Raw genomic sequence first — 17,805 nt, 5'->3', positions numbered from 1 at the left:
AGGGCATGGACCTCCAGGTTTGACTTGCTTTCTGCTGGGATATAAAGGACCCCAGCCCAACACGGCTGGCGTGGCTCAGCGGTTGAGCATCGACCTACGATCCAGGAGATCGCAGTTGGATTCCTGGTCGGGGCACATGCCTGGGTTACGGGCTCGATCCCCAGTGCGGGGGGCTTGCAGGAGGCAGCTGATCAATGACTCTCATGATTGATGTTTCTCTCTCTCTCCCCCTCTCCCTTCCTCTCTCTGAAGTCAGTAGACATATTTAAAAAATAAATAAAGGACCCCAGCCCAATTCTCTATTATCTAGATGAGGAAGCTGGCGCCAGACAGGGAAGGAATGTGTCCCAGATCACGCAGCTGAATTGTCCCTGGAGCCCAGGCTACCTGCTTCCTAGGCTCTGTCCACAGCCTCAATGCGGGTATTCACATCTAGGCGGTGAAGCTGGATTTTTGAGGTCTTTTGTTGTTGTTCAGAGGGAAGATAAGGCATTGACTTTCTCCCTGCCCAGTTAGGCTTGCGGGCCTGGGGCAGCCCCTGAGCCACCAGGGCCTAGGGAGGGCTCAGCAAGGCCTGGTGGGAAATAGCAAGAAAATACACCAGGGATGGCAATAGGGAGGGATGGGGACTGTGGTGGGCTGGAGAGCGCATGCTCCTCCAAAATCATTCAACTAAGTTAAAAGACTTCAGTTTAACTGATTCTTCGTTTTTTAACTTGCCAAAAGAAATACATGAAGGACAAACCAGAAACTGGCTTCCTACAGCAGGTGGGTGGGGTGGGGAGAAAGACCTAGGGGATGAGCACTCTTCCCAGCACACATTTTTGTATAGATTGGGCTTTCGGGAACCATGTCAATGTTCCGTGTATTGGAAAATCAATCAGTCATTGAGGATGAGGACCCCCCCCCCAAGGTGAACGTCAGCAGAAACAAGTGAACCTACCTGTGTTTCAAATGGGTAACGAAACCACCCTGACGGGAGACACTAAATAAGGAACCCAGTCACACTTCAGCTGTCTCGCACTCATTTCAGTCGAAAGACGAAAGGATAATCTCCTGGAAGACTCCGAACATCTCGAGCCCGGCCTAGACAGTTTGTTTTTCGCAGTGGCGTGGGTATAGCAATTCCGAGTCTCCTTTTTGCGTGGGATTGAGCAGACAAGTAAATATGTGGATGTTGATGGAAACCAAGACTCTTACTGTGAGAGAAGGGAGTGTAAATATGGAACGGGGCCAGAATGCAAGGGCCCTGCGGCGTGGGTTAGAACTGGAGAAATAGACATAGGTGTGTTTGTTTATCTGCATATACATACTTCCTAGCTTTTTTTTTTTTTTTAATCCTCTAGGAGTGAGGATATTTTTTCCATTTATTTTTAGAGTGGAAGGGAGGGGCAAAGGAGAGAGAGAGAGAGAGGGAGGGAGGGAGGGAGAAACATCGATGTGGGAGAGACACATCGATTGGTTGCCTCCCACCCACGCCCCAACCAGGGGCAGGGTTCGAACCTGCAACCCAGGTATGTGCCCTTGACCGGGAATCGAAACCCAAAACCCTCCAGTGCCCAGGCCGATGCTCTAACCACTGAACCACGCCCATACTTACTAGTTTCTTAAAAAGCATTGACACCCAGTACCAACCAGCATACCTACTGCCCAGATCTTGCATTTGAAATACCATTTCCTACTCTAGAGAACTAGGGCTCCTTGGAGAAATGGCTGATCCCGGACTGTGCCCGACAAGCCGGGAGCATCTGGTGATGCCAGAAAATAGGAAGTGCTCAGAAATCATGGAGACACAGGAGTCAGCTCGAAGGATCTTCCGTGGGCCAACTCAGGGACAATTTGAGGCTCAAAATAAAAAATGACAGCCCCGGATTGTCACCCAGGGCATGAAACAAGAATCCACAGATCCGTACTGATGATAAAGAAATGGGAATGTTAGTAAGTATAGAAGAAATAATAGAATCGGAGAACTGCCATTTGCAACCATCTTGGCAAAAACTGGTGCAGGTTACTGATTTAAGTAAAATCATCGATGGATTTCAAGCTGTGGGCGACAGATGGTGAGGCATGGAATGGGAGGAATGGTAACCGTGGCGAGGAGACCCGGCACGGCGGCCCCACCTTAATTAAACGATTGAAGTCAGTTCACATCACCAACAAGGGGACGTGTCCCTCCTGCCAGGATGCCCCGAGGAGACGTCATGTGTGCTATGTGCCCACTCAGACTGCAGGACCTGAGTCTAATCATGACAGAACATCAGACAAGCCAAGGCTGAGAGACGTCCTACAAAACAACTGGTCCACACTCCTCAGGAGTGTCAAGGACGCCCCCATCGTGGGAGGAAAAAAAGGCTGAGAAACGGTTTCAGATGAAAGGAGACTAAAGAGCTGTGATGACCGGATGCTGTGCGTGACCCTGGGCTGGGTCCTGACCTGCTCTCCAGCACCCACTCCCTCGTGTCTGGATAGGGTGAGCCAGGGTGCTGGCAGGCATCTTCCTCGATGGCAGAGCTGGGCCCCCTCGGGGGTGTGCTCGGCTGGTTGAGAATTTGCAGCTGTAAGACACACTGATGCCGAGCGGGAGCCACCCCCGGTTGGCCTGGTCGTGCCTGGGCCAATGGGCAGAATCACCAGGCGGGTCCCCAGATGACCAACAGTGCTGAGCTGACGGTGAGGCTCGGTGATCAGAGGGGGGGTGTCGTCGCAGTGATGGACACGGGTGGACCGGGTGGGTGGGGTGAAGGTGGGGCCTGAACTGCTGTGTGCTGTGGCGGGGCACTGTGGAGAGAAAGGGGTCCCAGGCTTGAGGGGCTGCAGCACAGACAGAGCCTGGGGGTGAGCGAACACAGTGTTTAATCAGCTGGCCTGTGTGCGCCTGGAGTCTGCCTCCGCTGCCGATCACGCCTCTCGGGTGGGCAGTCCGGGCCTGAGGGGACGGCCGCCCCAGCCTGTGCCCCTCTCGCTACGCGGCCTTGAATGGGCCCCGGCATCGCGTGCGGTAATAAGGCCGGCCTATCGCGCCCGTCACCTTGGCAGGCTCGACGCTGGGGCCAGGGATAGGAGGGAGCGGGGATCACTGTCTGGGGCACAGCAGGGAGACTGAGGAGCAGGAGGCAGTGATGGGGGGCACCAGACAGAGGCAAGAGGGTGGAGACCGGCCGTCCCGGCAGCGGGCCGGGCTGGGGGCAGCTCAGAGGCGCACCTCCAGCAGGTAGCGCAGGCAGCACTGGCTCTCCCGGTAGATGAGGTACTCGCTCTGGAAGAAGTAGGAGTGGCTGAACTCCGGGCAGAGCGCCGGCCGGCCCTGGGGCACCACCACTCGCTGGCCATCCAGCTCCAGCTCCGTGTCCTGGGTGGGATCTGCGGTGCACAGCGAGGGCCAGGGGTGACCCAAGGGTCACTCGTCCTTGACCTGACTGGTAAGTCCCGTCCCCTATGCTCTCCACTTCTGCCACGGGGTGTCCACGCTTTCCCACCTTGCCGACCTCCAGACCCCCCCCCCCCCCGCCCAGGCTGGGCCTTCTGCCTGGCTGGACTCTCCGCCCCGTTGCTCTGCCTGGGAAACACCTACTCTTTCGGTGCTCAGTCACTGACACCTCTTCCTTGAAGCCCTCCTGGCTACCCAGGAATGATTTGGTGAATGACAAAGTGAATGACTGCAGTGAGGACGCCTGCTTCCCCCCCCCCCGCCGCCCCTCCAGTCGCTTCTCCGCTCGCCTCCTCCCTGAGAGCAGCCGGGTCCCTTATCTCAGCCCCCCCTCTATGCGCAGGCCCCCGCAGCTTCTCAGGACTGGGGCTCACCGGGCTCTGTGCGGCCTCGGGCGATGACGCTGTCGAAGCCAGGGGGTGGCTGCTTCAAGCCGGGCTTGTCGGTGGTGATGTGGTGCTCCCTGCCCAGTGCCACCTCGCCCAGGAACATGTAGCCAATGCAGTGGTCCCCACAGGACATGCCAGAAACTGGGGGACATGGAGGCTCAGGCCGGACAGCTTGGGCCTCCAGCCTGACTCCCTGGGTCTCTCTTTGCTGCGTGCTCTCTCCGCTCACGTTGCTGCCCCGTCGCAGAAAGGGGCTCCTTCTTTCTCCATCCTTAAAATACTCCTCACTCTGGCCATGCTCCCTCCCATCTCTCCCCACTCCTGGGCTCCCGGGGGCCAGGCCTCTGCACCCCTGCTGCCCTCGCCAAGGTCAGTCAGGGCCTCCCAGTGACCAAATCCGGGGCGGGAGCTTTTCTCCCCGGCCCGCTCTGCTGATGTTGCCACTAGCATCCTTCGCCCACTGTCCTGGGACCCCCATGTACTGGCCCTCCTGAGGCCACCTTCCACTCTTCCTTTGGCTCCTCTGCCCTCCTGCCAGACCCCTTGGCCTTGGCAACCTTGGACATCCTAGAACTTCAGCCCCGTCTACCCTTGGACCTTGCTGTCTTGCGTGGGTGGGCACTGGTGGCCTCCAATGATGGGGTCAGCCTGGGCTGAGGAGCCAGGCTGGTGAGGTCTCCTCAGTGAAGCTGCCTCTGGATAGAAACTTGGGGGTCATCAGAGACACCTTCCACCCTTTCCCAAAGCTGCCATCCCCCCTCCTGCATGTCCCTCTCGCGGAGTCCTCCCCCCCACCCTGCTGCCCTGGCCTGGGCACCCATCACCTCTGGCTTGACAAGACCAGTGCCTCCCTGTAGCCTCTGTCACCTCCCCATGGCTACAGCACAGAGGTCCTGCTACATCCAAATGGGCTCCCCTCGCTCTCTGGATAAGACCCTGATGAGCCCCCGAGACCCTGCCACACAGGCCTTTGCTTAAGCTTCGCTATCAGGCCCCTCTCGGAGGGCCCCACCTGCCTCAGCCCCCCGGCCTCTGTCCACCTGGTTGCATTACCTCGAAGGGACCTCTCTAAGCCCCTCCCAGGCCTGGCTGGCACGCTCACTCTATCCACACGGCCTTTTCTAGGAAGCTGTCCCCGAGTCCCCCCCAAACCTCAGGATGCCCCACTGTGTGCTCTGGCCGGTCACTATTCAAGGGTGCCTTCCCAGGTCCTCCGCAAACTGGGTAAACACTGGGCCCAATCCCCATGCCCACCCAGGGCTGGGCCCGAAGGGCGCCTTACCATAGCCAGCTGACTTGCTGTTCTCCGAGGCAAAGTAGATGCCCTTGCCCACACGGCCGCCGGAATGGGGCATGATGCGCAGCCCGCTGGTGAGGATGGCGGCTACCACGGCCACGTTGGTGCCGTGCCACAGTAACCTCCGATTGCCCAGCTTGGAGTGGGCCTGGAATCTGTCTCCCTGAGGGTGGGAGGGGGAAATGAGAGCCGTGCCACCCCAGCTCAGGTGCTTCTCTCTGCGGTTCAGAGGGTCCCACCGAGGCTGGGGGCCCGCTGGCCACCCTCACCCTCCTGCATATGCTCCCAAGCCCCAGGCCCGGTGGAAACTCTCAGAGTTGCTGAGATGGTTCAGTTAGGGACACGTAAGCCAAGATCCTCCACCTCCCTGAGTCAGGGCGGGGACAGCGGAGGGCTTCGAGTGGCTCCCTCACCTCCCCTTCTCGCTTCACTTTCCAAACATGCTGAAGAGTTGGGCACCTGTAGCTGTTGCCAGTCTGTTTTAAGTAGGTGTGGATCACCTGCGGGGAGAGCAGAAGCTGGGCGCCAGGGGCGAGACACGGATGCACCTCCACTGGCCCCCCAGTCGCAGAGCTCTCCTCAAGCCCTAGGGGCACAGGGAGAGAAGGCCAAGGATGAGGGACTCCTCTGGGCACCTGGAGGGCAGGTGGGCAGAGGGACAGTGCCCACCATTAGCACGGCTCCTCTGTCGGGCCCAGCCCACCTTGTACTCGGGCGTCTCTGGGTCCAGCAGCTGGAGCTGGCACTTGAGTAGTTGGTAATCCCTGTCCAGTGGGTGCAGCACCTCCACCACCTTCTCCTCGGGGGCTGCCTGCAGGGCCTGGGCCAGCTCGATGTCCGCCAGCACCTAAGGTGATGGCCACTGGCAGCTAGTCTGTCCACTTGACCTCCCGCCTCCCCTCTCCCCTCTCCCTCCCACATGACCGTGTCCACGGCCACCCCACTGGTCTGTCCACCTGTTTGCCCCCCCATCTCTCTGTCCTTCGGTCTGCCCATCACAGTCCACCTCTCTGCCTGCTCGGCCACCTGTCCCCCGGCTCCCTCGCCCAGTCTGGTTGGTTGGTACCCATTGCCCGCGCACCCGCAGGCCTCACCAGCAGCATATCCTTCTTGGCCTGCAGGAGCTCCAGGGAGTTGATGGGCGGGGGCCTGTTGCGGCCGAAGTTGTGGGGAATGACGGTGTAGAAGTGAGAGGACAGCTCCTCCAGGCTGCGGCCACCGTCCTCAGGGGCTTTGAGGGCCACCTCCAGGGCCTCCAAGGCCTCAAAGCCCCGTGCGATCTGCTGCTTGCTCAGCTTTCCCAGGGGCATCTTCTTCACATCTGGGGGTGAGGGGAGAGTGGGAGACTCAGCCGGCTGCCACCCCTGGGCCCCCGCCACCCTGCCCGGCCCCTGGCCCCGCACCCAGGTTCATGAGGGCCATGGCATCACTGAACATGTCCTTGCTGAAGATGTTGGTGATGAGCTGCTGTGTGGCCGTGTCCAGGGAGCAGGGCCGCACCTGCTGAGCCACGGTCCTCACTGGGCCTCCGTCCACCTGGGGCAGAGGGCAGAGGGCACAGTTAGCGGGCAGGAGCAGCGGGGCAGGGCACCTGCAGCTGGAGCAGGGCCAGGCACTAGACGGAGACTGGCCAGATGGAGGCCAGAGAGGGGAGGTCTGGGCCTGAGGTTGCACAGCTGGCAGTGGCGGAGCCCAGAGCCCAGGCGGCTGGGTCTCCGGGCTCCCTCCCTGGGCCCAGGGCCTCCCACTCTCCCAGGCACCTCACCTTCACCACCGCCTCCTGTGTCTCCCCCTCTCCTTCCACTTCGATGAGTGTGTACTTGCCGGGGTGGGCCACAAAGTGGTCCCGCTCTGCCCAGCTGTTCTTGGTCTTGTCCCGAAATTTCTTCTCAAAATCCTTCTTTGCATCTCCCAGTGACGGGAAGTAGTTGAGCTTCGACTGGCCCACCTCTCCCTGCAACTGACAGCCTTTAGGGGCATGCCCACCTCAGTGCCCACCCGCCGTAACACCCGCTGGCCTCTGTCGTGCCAGGCCTTGTGCCGAGCGCCCGGGCATCAGCATCTGTGGCCTTTGGGCCTGAGTATGCTGCGGGGACCCTGGGCAGCAGGGGCCTGTGCTGAGCAGGCAGCGGGGAGGGGAGGCGGGCGCAGGTGGGCGCTCACCACGCGGCCCCAGCGGTTCCAGCAGGCGAAGCGCTCCCCGACTTCCAGCAGCTGGATGATGTAGAATTTGTTGTTGTTGTTCCCGATGTTGGTCTGGTTCAGGGTGCAGTCATAGTCTCCGTGCACCTGGGCGCAGGGAGCGTGGGCAGGGGAGGCTGGCGTGGGCTGCCCTAGGGTGGGCCGGAGTGTCCGGCTGCACCCCAACAGGGGTCTCACTGCACTACGGTGTCAGAGGAGGCCCTGTCTAGGAGCGCTTGAGGGGGGCATAGTTCTGCCCAGGGGACAAAGTCTGAGGGGACATGGCTAAACTCGGGCAGTGGGGGGAGGTTCTGGGAGGACCTGGCTGTGCTCTGGGTCGGGGAATTGAGACATGAGTCTGCCCTGGGAGGTCTCACGGGGACACAACCCTGGCCTGTGAGGGATCCCACGGGGACATAGCCTTACCCTGTGGGGCTGGTTTGAGGGGACATAGGTGAGCCCTGGGTGGACTTGGGGGGGGTGTCAGTGCCCGGCTTTAAGTGTGGTAGGGGGAGGCCTGAGAAGCTCAGGGGCCTGCCCTGCAGTCTTAAGAGCAGCTGCCCAGATCTGATGGGATGTAGCCCTGCCTGACCTTTGGGGTCTTGTGAGACCATAGATTACTTGGGAACCTTGAGCTGTGTGGCCAGAGCAAAGCCCCGGTGGGGAGAGGAGTGAGTCCGAGTGTACGTGTACCTAGGAGGGAGGAGGCTCTGGGCCTGGCTGGGGACTACAGCTTACCTGGGCCCCTGGGCTGCAGCTGAGTGGACACGCAGTGTCCACCCGGACTACGCGCTTCTCTGCGGGTGCAGCCCTGAGGGCCTCAGCAGTGGAGTGGAAGCTGTCCTCCTCTGTCCCCTGCCATCCCTTCTTCTTCTCGGGGCCCTCACACTGCCCAGGGGGCTTGCGCTTGGGAGCCATGGCTGTTGTGGGGCACCGAGAGGGGCTTCAGGCTCCCATGGCCTCTGCACCCCACCTGGCTGGTACTGCACCAACCTGGGTTTGCCCTTTGGGGAGCTCCCACCGCCTCCCCCTGCCTCCATCTCACATTCCCAGCCCCAGACCCCAACCAGGTCTCTGCACCCCGGACATGCCCCTGTCCGTGGTCCCCAGCGCCAGGACAGGACCCTGTCCAGTGTGCCCGCTTTGGTCAGGGAAGAGTGGTTCCCTCCCGTCTCTGGTTCTCCGGGTTGTCCAGGTGGTAGCAAGAGTGAAAGGCAAGCCCTCCCCCCCACTTACGGATTCCTCCTCCCTCCGGAGCTCTCTCCGGGCTCTGCCTGCTCTTCCCCCTTCTCAGCTACTTCGGACTTGGCACAGATGCTGGGCTGAGTCACCCCAGCTATGGAGGAGACTGGGCAGTGGCTGCTGGGGGCAGCACCCCTGGGCCCAGGTCTGTTCCTCCAGAACTTGGGACCCAGTGACACAGAAACCCTTCCCAGTGAGCTCAGTAGTTCTGGGGTGCCAGCCAGAGTCCCAGCGGCCTTGAACTGCCAGCGGGCGAGGGCAGTCTCACTCTGCCCTGCCCTGCCCTGCCCTGCCCTGCCCTTCCAAGGACTGTGGACCAGGGTCATAGGGCACTCACCTAAGAGAAGCCGCCACCGGGCCCAGTATCGGGACCTCCCAGGGCTGTCCCAGTTATAAGGGGCCCCAACAGCAACCCTCTGTAAGCCTCAAGTGCGACTTAGGGAGGGACTTCCCGACAATCGCCAGAGGCGGGGAAAAGCCGGTGCAGGATTCCTGCTATTTGGCCTCCCGTCGGGTGAGTCAGAGGCTGGGTCAGGCCGACGCGTGTGGCCTGTTCCACGGACGGGTGGACACTCGATCCGCACACTGCCGAGGCCCAGGGGGCTGGCGCGCCCGCAGCGCCGCTCCCGCGGCCCGAGGCGTGCCACGCGTGCCCCCCGGCGGCCCGGCCACCCTGGGCTAGGTGTGGGCACCGCCTGCCCTTCCCCGGGGCTGCCCGGATCCCCCCTCCAGTTACCCAGCGCCAGCCTGGCGCACCCTCGTGCCCGCCCCCGACGGGGTGGAGTCACGTCCTGGGACTCGGAGCCCCGCATCTCGGGCGCCCCCAAGCGTCCGAGGGGCAAAAGCACAGAGAAGGCTCCTCCTTAGACGTCCGCTAGGTAGCGGTGCGCACGCGCGCCGGCTTTGGGCAGGAAGAGCCGGGCGCGGAAGCCTACGGGAGCTCTAGGAGGCGTGGCCTCAGGCGATTGCCCTATGGGTCCTCGGGGGCGTGGCAGAGCCTAGCAAAGGAACCAATGGAGCTGTGGGGGCGGGGCCCTCCCGGCGGTGAGGGCCAATCAGCGAGCGGGGTGTGGCCAGACCGCGGTGGTGGTGGCGGGGGGCATCCGCAGCCACGTGAGTGCTCCTGCGGCGGCGGCAACACACGCGCCGGGCGGCATGTCGGCGACCGCGGGGGCTCGGAAGCGGGGGAAGCCGGCGGCGGGGGCCCGGGCCGGTGCGGGGGCCGGCAAGCGGCGGCGAAAGGTGAGCGTGGCGCTGGTGCGGCCCGGGCTCAGCCCCGCGGCTGGGACCCCCGCCCTCCCGCCGGCGTCCCCTCCCCCTCCCGCCGTCCCCTCCCCGGGACTCCAGCTGGACCCAGCTTCGTCCCTCTGTCCGCCGGCCAGACCCCCAGCCCCAGGGCTCTCGAGAGACCGGAAGGGGCCCTTGGTCGGAGCCGGAGTGGCCGGGGGTCCCCTTGACCAAAGGATCCTGTAATTCCCAGGCCGACGCTGCTGGGGCCCGGGGCAAGCCCAAGGGCGGCGGGCAGATGAACGAGGAGATCTCCAGCGACTCCGAGGGCGAGAGGTGAGCTCTTCTGCCCGCCCGGTGGAAGGGGCCGCGGAGGCCGGGGTGGGCCTGGGCCTCGGACCCAGAACTCTGGCCCTGGGCTGTCAGATCTTGGCTCTTTTCTCCAGTTTCTGATCCTGAGAAGTCTCATTTCCTTCCCTGCAGGGTTTCTGTGTGGGGAGGACACCCCTCCCCCTCTCCCCAGCCCCCATGGGAGACCCCTGAGACCCCCCCTGGTGAGCCCAGGCTGGACTGACTTGGAGGGGGAGAGGGGTTCGAGGAATGCCGGCTAGTTCTTCATTCCCTTTCCCCCCAATTTCACAATTTCTGGTCTCCCCCCTGACTCTCAACCGAGGCCGGGCCCTGGTTTGGCTTTTGAGAGCACAAGAGATGAGCAGGCAGGTGAAGGCTGACTGTGTTGTAACGGGATGTGAGTCTTACAGCTGTGTGTTCTCGGGAACAGAGGATGGGACATTTAAATAGGGCCTGGAGAGATGAGGGGGAGCCTCTCACGGAGAGGTAGGGAAGGCATTGGGGGATCTGAAAAGTCTGGGGTGTAAGTGCGCCAGAATGGAAGAGGGTGGAAGGCCAGGTGGTGGGTGCATCCGGCTGGGAGAGGGCTTTGAATGCCTCCCTCATTCTGCAGGTGACGCGTGGGGCGTGTGGCGTGTGGCAGGGTTTCAGAGCGGGCTAGCGAGGTGTCGGGCCTGGCCCTGTGGAATGGAAGTTCTCATACCAGGGGATGCTGGTGCCTGCCTTGAGGGTTGGCTTTGGAAATTCTGCTTCTAAAGTTTAATATGTATTGGCCTTAAGCTTCTCACAGAAGGACTCAGTATGCTTTTCTTAGTCTTAAGGTTACTATGGATGGGTGGGTGCCAAGCCCTCTGTTAAGCGCTTTGAAATATTTTTAAAATGTGCTGTGAAATGTATTAGGTACAGCCTGGCCAGGCATGGCTCAGCAGTTGACATCGACCTAGGATCCAGGAGATTGGGGTTCGATTCTGGGTCAGGGCACATGCCCAGGTTATGGCTCGATCCCCAGTTGGGGGCGTGCAGGAGGCAGCCGATCAATGATGACTCTCTCATTGTTGATTTTTTTTTCTTCTCTCTCTCTCCCTCTCTCTGAAATCAATGAAGATATATTTTAAAAAAAGAAATGTATTAGATACAGAAGAGCTGGTGAAATGTGTCGTACAGGAGAGTTAATGAAATGTGTTTGTACTATGGAGTGATGAGGAAATGTCCCTATTTAAATGTCCCATCTCTGTTCAGCACATTTTAAAAATATTGCCATTCCTGACTTGAGTTTGTCATTTCTTTGGTTTCCTTCCTTCCTACCCCCCCCCCCCCCACTTTCTCATTCAGGTGTAATTTACATACAGTGACCTTCCCCTTGGTTAGTGTTCAGTTCTGCGAGCTTTGACAGATGCGTACCATCCCGAGGATGTAGAAGGGTTTCATCGCCCTCCAGAAGTGCCCTGCTCCTTTGTAGTCGGTTCTCCCCTGTCCCCTCCCCCATAACCACTGTCCCTAGAGTTTGCCTTTTCCAGAACGTCACACAGGTGGGAGCACACAGCGTATACTTCCCTGGTTTTCGTTGGAGTTCTGTCCGCTGTGTGGGAGCCCCTGATTAGCCTGGGTAACCTGAGTAGAAGTTCTGACCTTGGCTATATGGGGAAGGGCAGCACCACCCCTGGTGGCCGAAGGTACTAAGTGGCCTCTGGAGCATGGCCTGGCCTTGCGAGTTCCCAGGGTCGGTTCTGGGAACTCATGAGTGAGTCCCGGGGACCAGCTGGGACGACCGACAGGGACTAGGCATCTGCAAGCGTGTGATCAGGGGCACGGGCTTCCCTGGGTTCTCTGCCTCTGAGTTCCGGTGACCTTCCTCCGGCTCCCAGGAGCAAATCAAGGGAGGACTTGTCTTGAGTGAAGTTCAGGGACTGGGCCGCGGAGGGGAGAGCAGGAACCTCACCGGCACAAGGTCCAGCCGAGACCAGTGGGGTGATGGCAGGCCCAGCGTGTCTTGCCTCAGATCTGGGCTGGCTGCTCCCCCACATCTGGGGGCGGCCAGTGGTGGTTCTGGGAGCTGCCCTTCCTGCGCTCCGTGTTGGGTGTCCTGTGACCTGTCTCCCGTGCCAGCCTCTTTCTCCGTTGGCGAGCACACCCGCCGTCCTTAAAAGGAGAAAGGGCGCATTCTTTGGCACTTTGGACACCTGACAGTATCGTCACTTGTCGTTGACGGTGTAACGCGTGGAATTCCAGGGGTTAGATTTTTCTTCAGGGTTTTGTGTGGGTGGGAACATGTCCTGCTGTCCGAGTTGCCGCAGAGACGTCCGAAGCCGTTCTGGCTCCGGACCCCTCATACACGACCTGGTTTTTCTCAGGAGCCTGTGGAACCTCTTCCCTGCGGGGTGGAGAGATTTCACAGCGCTCTGCCTGGGTTTGGGCTGTTTGCACCCCGTCGGGCACGGGCGGGCCCCTTCGTAAGTCCTGCGTGTGTAAGCACTGGCCACGCAGGCTGGAGGGGATGGGGCGGCGACTGGCAGGGGGAGCCGTGCAGTGGGTGAGCCCCCCCCAATCCAGCTGCCCCTGCCCACAGCCTGGCCCCCAGGAGGGCAGAGGAGGAGGACCTGGGGGAGCTGGAGGAGACAGCACAGGAGAAGAAGCTGCGCTTGGCCAAGCTCTACCTTGAGCAGCTCAGGCAGCAAGGTGAGCCTGCAAATGGGGCAGGTGAGGGCCCGGGCCTGGGCCCAAGCCTACCTGCAGCCCCTGGCACCTTAGGGGTGACTGACGCAGGGCCCCAGGGGGCTGCCGGGGCTGCTGGTGCTGGCTGCCCTGTGGGAGGGTGGTTGGAGCTCCAGTGGGCTTCCTGGGGCAGGCCAGGCCTTCAGGACCTTTAGGCAGGTCTGATGAGGGCAGGGTGGGCAGGGGGAGGCATCTGGCACTCCCTCCCCTTTGCCCGAGGCAGCCTCAACTTCCCGCAGGACACCCACGTGTTGGGGCCGGTGACTGAGGGGTGGAGTGGGGATGGGGAGGGAAAAGCAGAGTGGGGCCTGTCCTGGTTTACTTGGTCTGGTCTGCCCCGCACAGAGGAAGAGAAGGCTGAGGCCCGAGAGTTTGAGGAGGACCAGGTGGCGGGGCGCCTGAAGGAGGAGCTGGTGCGTGTGGCGGGTGTGGCGGGAGGGTGGTCGGCGGAGGGAGGGGGCTGGCCGGGCTCAAGGGCCCTCACCCCTGCCCTCTCCCTGCAGCTCGAGCAGAGGGGCAGGCTGCAGAAGTCGGTGGCGAAGGAGGTGAGCGGGCAGGGCACTTCGGTGTATTGGAGAGAATTGGGGTGTCCCACCTGGGTTGGTGAGCAGGTGGCCCAACTGGGGGCTCAGGCTGCGGGGTCTTTGCTCGGGAAGATGCCGGGCACCTGGCCAGGGTCAGGCCAGGGTCTGGTTCCCTTGCAGCCCTGAGTCGTTTCCTCCTGGGCAGGGAGGCGGGAAAGGATGGCGTGTGTGTGTGTGTGTGTGTGTGTGTGTGTGTGTGTGTGTAGGTAGGGGTGCTTCCCTGCCCCCAGTTGCAGTGACCCAGCCCTGCCCGCCCAGATTCAGGCCCCAGCCCCGGCTGACATCCGAGTCTTACGGGGCCACCAGCTGTCCATCACGTGTTTGGTTATCACCCCTGATGACCTGGCTATCTTTTCCGCGGCCAAAGACTGCACCATTATTAAGTGTGAGTGCGTGCGGGGTGGGGGTGCCGCCCCCGGGGCCATCTGGGAGGCTGGCCTGGGAGGAAGGAGGAATCGGGGCAAACTAAGGCCTGATGGGGAAGCTTCTGGGGGCAAGTGTGCTCCCAAAGCAGTGTTTCTGGGTGACAGTGGGGGCTTCCCCCCAGGAGCGGGGCCCGTGAGCTCCTGTCACTGTCATCGGAGACGAGTGAGCAGCAGCAGGATGAGATTTCGGGGGAATCCATGCTGTGGGGGCAGCTGGACCAGAGGACCCGTGAGGCTCTGCGCAGTCCTGGGACCGAGCTCCTGGTCCTCTGGGTTCCCAGGCTCCTGTACCCACAGCAGTCGCAGGAACAGCTGTCAGACCCAAAGCACTTTCCTCTCCCTTCCCTTCTGGGCTTCATGGCTGCCCTTTAGGGTTATTGTCCCTACTTAACAGATGAGGAAACTGAGGTGACCTGTCCAGGGGCTCACCGTGGCTGAGCCAGATCTCACCGGAAGCCAGAACTTCTCCCAGGACCCCATGCTGCCCTTGGGGGCGGGTTGCCAGCCTGTCCTGTCCCCTGTCCCAGCAGCCTCTCTCTTCCCTGGTGTCAGGGAGCGTGGAGAGTGGACGGAAGCTTCATGTGATCCCACGAGCCAAGAAGGGTGCCGAGGGGCAGCCCCCCGGCCACAGCAGCCACGTCCTCTGCATGGCCATCTCCTCCGACGGCAAATACCTTGTAAGGCAGGCTTGGCCCTGGGGGCGGTGAGAGGTCCGGGCACGGGGGGTGCCTGTGGCCACTGTTGTCCTCCCCACAGGCCTCGGGTGACCGCAGCAAGCTCATCCTCATCTGGGAGGCCCAGAGCTGCAGGCACCTGTACACCTTCACAGGACACCGGGACGCTGTGTCGGTGAGATGGGCTCCCTCGGGGGACGTTTATCGAGCACCTGAGCAGTCCAGGCTTGGTGCTGGGCCCTGGGGAATGGGGCGAAGGAGGCAGAGGGTGCCCTCCTTGGGGAACCTGCACTTTGGCTTAGTGAGTCGCGTGGGGTAAAGGGGCAGAAGGGAGCTGGGGACTGAGTGGAGCTCGCCCAGGGGGCAGGGAGGCCCCTGAGAAGTCTGCAGCTGCTGGAGGGGAGGTGAGGGCAGGTGAGTGGGCCCCTGGCTCCAGGTAGGGCAGCACAGAAGTGGCTCACGGTGCCCTGGGAGAGCTGGCTCCCTGTTCTGTGTGACTTGCTTCCCAGGAAGTCTCTCTGGGCCTGCCCTGTGTCACCTGCTGTAGTCCCGCCCCCTCTGCCCTTTGTGCACCCGTAGGGGCTGGCGTTCCGCAGAGGCACCCACCAGCTCTACAGCACGTCCCACGACCGCTCTGTGAAGGTGTGGAACGTGGCGGAGAACTCCTACGTGGAGACGCTGTGAGTGTGCGTGGAGGGAGGGGGTGCGGGCCTGCGTGTGCGAGTTCGCGGGTGACCCCATCCTCTGTCCCCCTCCAGCTTCGGGCACCAGGATGCTGTGGCTGCACTGGACGCGCTGAGCCGGGAGTGCTGCGTGACGGCGGGGGGCCGGGACGGGACTGTGCGCGTGTGGAAGATCCCTGAGGAGTCCCAGCTTGTCTTCTACGGCCACCAGTAAGGCCGTGACCACTGTGCCAGGCAGGGCTCCGTGGGCGGGGTGGGTGGACCACGCTCCTCACTGCTCCTTTCTCAGGGGCTCCATTGACAGCATCCAGCTCATCAACGAGGAGCACATGGTGTCAGGCGCTGATGATGGGTGAGTGCCGCCTTTGGGTGCCTCCCACCACTGCCGCGGTCCCTGGGCTCCCTCGTCCAGTCCCCCTGCCTGGGAGTAGTTGTCACCATGTTGCATAGATGAGGAACCGAGGGACAGTGCTCAGGTGACCTTGTCTGTCCCATGGCTGGTGTACACTCAGTCCCTTCCCACCACGTGGCCTTTCTGCCCTGCCCCCGGCCCCTCACTGACTGCCCCTGTCCCCAGCTCTGTGGCCTTGTGGGGCCTCTCCAAGAAACGGCCGCTGGCCCTGCAGCGTGAGGCGCACGGGCTACGGGGGGAGCCAGGCCTGGAGCAGCCCTTCTGGGTGTCGTCAGTGGCAGCCCTGCTCAACACAGACCTCGTGGCCACTGGTGAGCACCCTGGCAGCAGAGAGGGGGGACCCCTGGGGCCTGGGGCCGTGCTCACTGTCTCCCTGCCCCCAGGCTCCCACAGCTCCTGTGTGCGGCTCTGGCAGTGTGGGGAGGGCTTCCGGCAGCTCGACCTTCTCTGCGACATCCCCCTGGTGAGTGGGGCTCGAGTGCCCAGCCCGCCTCTGCCACACTCCAAGGTCCCTTAACTGTCTTTTCTACCAGAAGGGAACCTCCTCAGAGCGGGAGCATCTGTGACTTTGTCTTCATAGTCCAGCTCCTAGCACGGGGCCTGGCAGGAACCTCCCTTCTCCCTTCCACTTCCCTCCCTGCCCCGGGTGCTGGGATGTGAGGCAGGGAACCACGTGGGCAGAGGTGTGGAGGCCTGGCCCTGTGATGGGTGCTGCATGGCTGGTGCCAGGTTGATGCTGAGCTAGGGCATGCAGACTTGGGTGACCGTGGGAAGAGTGGCAGGTCTGTCAGTGACATCGGGTGACAGTCCAGAGCTTGGGTCAGCGGCTGTGGTCATGGGCCACACTGACGTACTCAGAGTACACTGTCTCCTCAGTCCTCAAAGCTACCGAGAGGCTGGCACTCTGCCTCCCCTTCTTGCTGAGGCCCCAAGGGTAGCAGGCTGCCCGGGTGGCAGGAGGTGGAGCAGGGATTGAAGGCCGGTCGGCTAAGGCCAAGCCCTCGATCCCTCGACCCTCATGTGCAGGCTGTGGTGGCGGTGGGGGGGGTCTGTGCTCACCTCCCACTGTGCTGTCCCTCCCTTCTCAGGTGGGCTTCATCAATAGCCTCAAGTTCTCCAGCACTGGGGACTTCCTGGTGGCCGGGGTGGGGCAGGAGCACAGGTATGAGGCACCCCCGGAGGGTGAGGGTGAGGGTGAGGGTGGGGGGTGGCACTGGCTACTGGCTGGGTGGGACTCGGTGGGAACGGGGCGCTGCTCCCGGCCGGGCCTCAGCTTGTCCCTCGCCCCACAGGCTGGGCCGATGGTGGCGGATCAAGGAGGCGCGGAACTCTGTCTGCATCCTACCGCTGCGGAGGGCCCCACGCCCCACGGCCGCGGGCTCCTGACGTCCTCGTGCCCCTCATCTCAGTCCTTCCCAGGCCCGGCCCTGCCCTCTTTGTATTAAAAGTCTCCTCCTCTGGGCCTTGTCTCCTGAGCTTCTTGGGCGGGGAGGGCTGGAGGGGGTGGCGGGGACCGTGGGGTGGGAGAGGCCTGGGAGCACTGAGCCTCAGCAGCCTGTCTGCGCCTCTGCGGGCCCGAGGGCTTGACCTTTTCCAGGGAGCTTGAGGACGGAGCCCTCCGCTGGCCCCTGGGCCTGGTCCTGGTCCTGGTCCTGGTCTTGGTCCTTGAGCATCCTCTCTGACGTGTTAGGCCAGCTCCCCGCCCTCTGCTCCGGGCTGGCAGGGGTCAGAAGCTGCCGACCCCTCAGCTAAAAAGCCCCACCGTCCAAGTGTGTGCAGGGCAGGCTGTGGGTCGGACCGAAACGGAGACGGCCGGGCCTGCAGGTGTGGCTGCCCTGCCCTGCTCAGGCCAGGCTGGGAGGCCGGAGGGGCTGGGCTGCCCCGGGGGGGGGGGGGTGAGACGCTGCACTGATCTGCCTGGGGACACGGGGCAGAGTGAGGAATGGCCGTGCCCCTGGCCCTTGTGTCGGGAATGTCGGGGTTCCTGGTTCCACCAGCTGGATAAGTGACTCCTGCGTGGGCAACGTGGGCGAGGAGGTGGAGAGGCAGCTGGAGGTACAGACGGGCACCGACGGCTCCTCGGTGGGAGGGAGGCGTGCTACGGATTCTGCTCTAACATTGCCCTGAATCTGTTGGGCCCGACAGCTGAGCCTGTGGTTCTCAAAGGGCAGCAGGGTCTCCTGGGGAGGAAGCCCCACGAC

General features: G+C 62.2%; 2 protein-coding genes across 2 annotated transcripts; one reads left to right on the top strand and one right to left on the bottom strand.

The window, feature by feature from the left end:
- Nucleotides 1-1,375: 1,375 nt before the first annotated feature.
- Nucleotides 1,376-9,243, bottom strand: PARP3 (poly(ADP-ribose) polymerase family member 3). Its single transcript, XM_081159914.1, has 11 exons — nucleotides 8,874-9,243; nucleotides 8,033-8,214; nucleotides 7,277-7,402; nucleotides 6,879-7,067; nucleotides 6,517-6,649; nucleotides 6,208-6,434; nucleotides 5,817-5,960; nucleotides 5,527-5,613; nucleotides 5,099-5,276; nucleotides 3,802-3,957; nucleotides 1,376-3,360 (listed from the first exon to the last, which is right to left on the bottom strand). The coding sequence occupies exons 2-11, from the start codon at nucleotides 8,210-8,212 to the stop codon at nucleotides 3,191-3,193; spliced, it is 1,590 nt and encodes a 529-aa protein (XP_081016040.1). The 5' UTR covers nucleotides 8,213-8,214; nucleotides 8,874-9,243; the 3' UTR covers nucleotides 1,376-3,190.
- Nucleotides 9,244-9,657: 414 nt separating this feature from the next.
- RRP9 (ribosomal RNA processing 9, U3 small nucleolar RNA binding protein) lies at nucleotides 9,658-17,074 on the top strand. The gene is made up of 15 exons (XM_081159915.1): nucleotides 9,658-9,778; nucleotides 10,017-10,099; nucleotides 12,681-12,790; nucleotides 13,172-13,239; nucleotides 13,330-13,371; nucleotides 13,669-13,795; nucleotides 14,388-14,512; nucleotides 14,592-14,684; nucleotides 15,089-15,189; nucleotides 15,268-15,402; nucleotides 15,482-15,544; nucleotides 15,770-15,915; nucleotides 15,988-16,067; nucleotides 16,693-16,766; nucleotides 16,897-17,074. The coding sequence occupies exons 1-15, from the start codon at nucleotides 9,692-9,694 to the stop codon at nucleotides 16,988-16,990; spliced, it is 1,428 nt and encodes a 475-aa protein (XP_081016041.1). The 5' UTR covers nucleotides 9,658-9,691; the 3' UTR covers nucleotides 16,991-17,074.
- Nucleotides 17,075-17,805: the final 731 nt, after the last annotated feature.

This window comes from Miniopterus schreibersii, assembly GCF_964146895.1.
Source record: "Miniopterus schreibersii genome assembly, chromosome: 15".
NCBI classification, from domain to species: domain Eukaryota; kingdom Metazoa; phylum Chordata; class Mammalia; order Chiroptera; family Miniopteridae; genus Miniopterus; species Miniopterus schreibersii.
Note: the sequence above shows the minus strand (reverse complement) of the source record. Positions and strands in the feature narration are given on the sequence as shown.